We start from the raw sequence: 5,258 nt of genomic DNA, 5'->3' as shown, positions 1-5,258 counted from the left end.
TATAAGTTTAATGGGATTGTTACTATTTAGGACAATATTTTGCCTGATTTTATCCACGGTAATTGTTGTGTATTTTTAATCAATGTTTCATTGGATTCCACCTCCAAGTTGGAGACTTGTTGCCTTTGAAGGTTTTGGGGTAATTGAGAGGGACTAGTAGTTTTAATTCCTAAGCAATTAGAGGTGATAGGATAAAGCATTTGTTAGAATAAGGTTAGAAGACAATCTTGATACCTAATTAGTCAAATTCGTCACTTTCATTGGTACAACAATACAAGGGCTAGTCCCTTATTACTCACACTACTCAAGACATAAATCTAGGTTTAATCTAAAGAGGTAGTTGCTTTGCTAGATACATTGTGAGAACAAGGTATAACAAGTGCTCCCTTCAAAATGGGGCCTCATAAATTGCCATTGATAATTGGTTCATTTCAAATGACTTGAGAAGCATTACCAGAACCACCATTGTCTATAGGGGTCGTTGTCTATAGGGGTCATAGGCCTTTTAGTGGTCATTTTAGGTTTAGGTGTACAAGAGGATAGTTGCTAATTCTTTCCCTTTTAGTTTTTCATGAGCCGTGGTTGCTACTATTGGAGTGTGTTTGCTATTGTAGAAGTTTGTTTCTTGTTAAAATTAATATTTCTAGGTGGAGATTTCATATTTGTTAATTTCTAAATTTACTGTTGTTTATGTTGGGGTTTGTTGCTGCGACAACAACATACTTTCATGTAATATGTAATGCCTCTCATGTTTGCATTTTGTCAGTTGCTTATATTGATTCAAGATTGACTCTTTATTTGTTTTATTGTGACTGTGTGCATATCATTATTTTGTATTGATACCTATGAGGTGCATCCTTATTACAACTATATTCTTTTGTTCATATATATCAATGTGGATGTGGTAGGCTATATTGGTAGTTCAGTGATGATCACATATGCATGATAACTCTACGATGATGTGACATGATGTTATATGATGATGTCTAGATATATTGTGAGGATATTTTGGTTATATGGATGTTATGTGACTACTTGATGGTATCTTGTGGATGTTATGTTGACCACATATACATTTAGGCAAGACTTGTTAACTTCATTAATTATCAAATGAATTATATACTATTTTTTATAAATGCATACTTAGTTTTAACAAACTTATAGTTGAGACATGATATACATTCAATTAGTTGAGCCATTAGATTGACATTAGGATATTGTCCTCTCAATAGAGTGATGCAATCTACATCATTTTCCCTCCTAAATGACATAAAAAGATTGAAATCTAATTAATTAACAAATAAAGCAATAAAATATACAAATATATAATTGATTATTCTTTACAATTCACATACATATACATACATACACACAAAAACCAACATAAAACATTATAACCACAATTTCTCACCCTTAATCCAAATTACAATGAGACTGTATGATTATTAGAAGTCATTTCATGAAGGGATGTCACAGGTAAACCTCTTAAATGCTTATTCAAATTAAATTATGCAATGAGATTTTCGAAAGAGATTATAAATTTAAATGAGAAGAGACACAATTGTTCAAATTTAACATAAAAGATATTATATCCAATTTTGAACAAATAGGGTTTTCCAATTGTTCAAATTTAACATAAAAGATATTATATCCAATTTTGAACAAATAGAGTTTTACAAATTTTTGAATTAGGAAATCCACTTAGAAACATCAACTTTGATATTCTACTTGATTCTCCAAGTAGTCATTACATAAAAAAAAACACATCGGTAGTTACACATACCTATTAGGGCAAAACTCTGTTCATTTCAGATTCCAACCCTCTTGTTGCAGGAACCACAGGAACACCATGTTATGCCGGAAATTGTTTGTTATACCATTCCATTTTCGCAATGCCTATTCAACCCTTATCAATACCCATTCTTATTCTCAGAACCTCTTTTCACACTTTGCCTCCACCAAATTTAACATGTCTGCGGCAGACATCACTCGGATGTTTAAACGAAATCGCTCCTTGCAGAGGCTTCAAACCCTCGACAAGGTCGAGCAGTTTGTTGATATGTTGAACAGATACGGCTGCTCTCAAGTCCAAATTGCTAAGATAATGATGACACAGCCGTCAATAATCAGCACAAGTGCAGAAAGAATATTGGAACCCAAAATCAAACTGCTGGAAGATTTCGGCTTTCAAGGTGAAACTCTGGTGAAGCTTTTGGCGAGCAATCCATACATCTTGAGCGTCAGCCTCAAGAACGACCTTCTTCCCAAGATGGAGTTTCTTAAGAATCTATTTCAGTCCCAGGAGTTCCTTATCAAATCCCTGCTTAGAGCTCCCTCCATTTTCAGTTATAACCTGGAGAAAACCCTGAAGCCCTCGGTTGTTTTCTGGGAGAGATGGGGTTTTCAGGGCACGGATCTCTTCCAACTCTTACGTTTTAGACCGGCCATTCTGCAACGCTCTTCTCTAACGCCTGCCCAAGCTGAGCTCATTCGGGAGATTGGCGTCGACAAAGGAAGCAAGTTGTTCAAATATATTGTAGGTGCAGTAGCTACAAGCCGAATGGAAACGCTAATGGCCAAGATAGAGAATCTCAAACTCTGCGGACTCTCGGCTGAAGAAACCTGGCAAGTATGTCGGGCTGGACCTCAAGTTTTTAATTACTCCAAGGTAAAAGTTCGTGAAACGATGAACTTTGTAGTTAAAGACATGGAGCTCCCTGCAAATTATATAGTGAAGCACTCCTGGTTGTTGCAATTAAATTTGGAAAAGATTATGAGGCCCAGATTTCTAGTTTGGCAGACAATCAAATCCATGAATGGCCCGAGCGTTTCACTTTTGTCAGTATTGGTGATGCCAGAGGCAAGGTTTGTTAGAAATATTGTTAGAGGACATCCTGAATCTACAACATTGTGGACAATTTATGAAAATGCCATCTCTAAAGCCTCCAACCATACAAAGAGCTCAATCCAATGCTGATTTGTATTTTTGGGAGGACACAGTGAGAGGCAGGACTCAGAAACCACAACAAACATAGTAATCCAGTCTTTAGCAGAAGGTAGGCAGACCCTCCTCTCGTCAAGGTGTAGGCTTTGGACATTTTGCATTTCTGGAGGTACGATATTCAACAACAGAAGCTACGTTCATATTCCCCTGCCATGCATTCCGTGTCTAATTGTTCTTCAACCAAGGTATGCATATTAGTTACTGACTTTTTAAGTGAGCTAAGTGCTTTCACTGCAGTCATTCAGTGTGATGTAATTGGTGACTACTTAATAACCAGAAGTTTTGTTTCATCTGAAAGACATTTTGTTTCATCTGAAAGACATTTCATTATATCACATCGCTATGTTTGGAATGAGAGTTATGCTAGAGGAAGGAGTGAACAGTTGAACATAATTTTCAGCAAACAAGTTTTCCAGCCTTCAATATTTTCGGAAGCTGTAACCTTGGTTTTGATGTAGTATCATTTAGAATTCCCGAGTCAGCTTTTCTTAAGATTGTCATGTATGTCTTTCAAAGAAATTATTAAAACCAGTACACTAGACCAGTAGGTTCTTCTATTTACAGTGGAAGTTCATTAGCAGTTGGACAATATCACAAAACATTTTTAGATGGAAGTCATAGTTAATAAAATGGTTTTAAGCATAGAAGCAATAGTCTGCAAAAAAAATCGTGATTATATCTGATTAATCTTGAATCCTGGAGCTAGCTGATTTATTCTCCGAAAAAATCGTTGACCAATCGTTGATCCAATTTTCAATGATTTTTTGAATTTAAATCATGTTAAAAACTCCAAAAAATGGCAAAAAAAAGTGAAAAAAATCATTGTAAAACCTTGCAAAACCTGAATCAGAGTCAATGTGGAATCAAAATTGAAAAAGTTTGTTATTTTGTCCATTTTGGGGGGTTCATCATTTTCCACACTTCACTTGTTCAATGGCCCAGCAGAGGTTTGAACCTTGGTGATTACCTCACCAATGCAATATTTTTACCACAACACTAAACTTCCGAAAACATATATAATATATATAGATATAGATATATGATTCTTAATTTACAATTGATATAGTTAATTTTTGCTAAGCAAAAACATACAATTAATTATGCGAGCAATATATCCAAAGTGCTCCACAACATAATACTGAATGACAACAATCAAGTGTACATAGTTGTAATAAAAGAGCCTCCAACATCCAATCATTAAAATTTGTTTCTACCTAAAATAGTAGTTGCAAGCTAGGTATTGCCTGTTGTTTGTAATTAGGGCGGCAGATTCCAATTGCCTTGGGCAACATTGGAATCCGCCTAAAGGGACCAGCCCCTTTCTCCAACGCATAAAGACTGAGCCCTAAACCTCCATGCCTCACCTCCACGCTTCACTAAAACATACACGCCTCATGATAGGACCTATCCTAACTTCGCATTAAGCAATTTAGTGAATTAAATAATTAAAAAGGTTTTATTTAATTTGCAAAAGCCGACATGCTAAAAGGGGTTCGCTCCTCATATAAATGAGCATTCAACTCTCACCACAAATCACCAATTCAAGCACTCACTTCATGCGAAAGTCTGGATAATGCGAACCTCAGGAAGAAAGTCTTCATCTGTACATACAGAAATCTTATCTGCTATATCAGCGATTTGTATCTGCCATCTGCCAGTTGAGGTGTGAATTACATCATTAGAAGGAGGCGAACTTAGTGAAGATTGTGCGAATTTCTTGAGGGTCTGCAAATCTGGGTTAAAAGGAGCAGCAAGCTATCAGCAATCAACACACACATGACAGTCAACCAAACTGCCATTCTTTCTGTGACAGCAACATCTACTTCTACAAGTTCTCGAGATAAGTGTTGTAATGATTGCAGAATCATAATCTATAATCAGATCTGAGGATCTTTTCTGGCTGGGTTTTTCCTCCTAGGAGGTTTTCCCAGGGTAATTGTTTTCTCGTCTCTATTTCATTCTTTTCTTCAGTGTTTAAATCTGAAACTATAAATTTCCTTACTAATCAAATTAATTAGTAAACAAATTTTGATTTTCTGGTTTTAGCTAATCTGAAAGTGTTAAAACTAACATTGCCAAACCAGTGGCTTGCTAATCTTTTGCTTCAGCTAAACAAATGCCTTTTGTTGAATTCCACCCCATATAAAAGACTTACCAATTGTCATCAGGGAATATAAAGCATTGCAACTGTGGATTATGATTTGATAAGCTTTCTTAAATATTGAAGTACCTCTAGAAAACTACTTACCTCAAT

The 5,258-nt window shown here is 35.7% G+C and overlaps 1 protein-coding gene across 1 annotated transcript; it reads left to right on the top strand.

Moving 5' to 3' along the window:
- Positions 1 to 1,721: 1,721 nt before the first annotated feature.
- LOC131034864 (transcription termination factor MTERF9, chloroplastic) lies at positions 1,722 to 5,038 on the top strand. Its single transcript, XM_057966463.2, has one exon. The coding sequence runs from the start codon at positions 1,850 to 1,852 to the stop codon at positions 2,975 to 2,977; it is 1,128 nt and encodes a 375-aa protein (XP_057822446.2). The 5' UTR covers positions 1,722 to 1,849; the 3' UTR covers positions 2,978 to 5,038.
- Positions 5,039 to 5,258: the final 220 nt, after the last annotated feature.

The sequence above is a fragment of the Cryptomeria japonica genome, chromosome 10 (genome assembly GCF_030272615.1).
Source record: "Cryptomeria japonica chromosome 10, Sugi_1.0, whole genome shotgun sequence".
NCBI lineage: Eukaryota > Viridiplantae > Streptophyta > Pinopsida > Cupressales > Cupressaceae > Cryptomeria > Cryptomeria japonica.
Note: the sequence above shows the minus strand (reverse complement) of the source record. Positions and strands in the feature narration are given on the sequence as shown.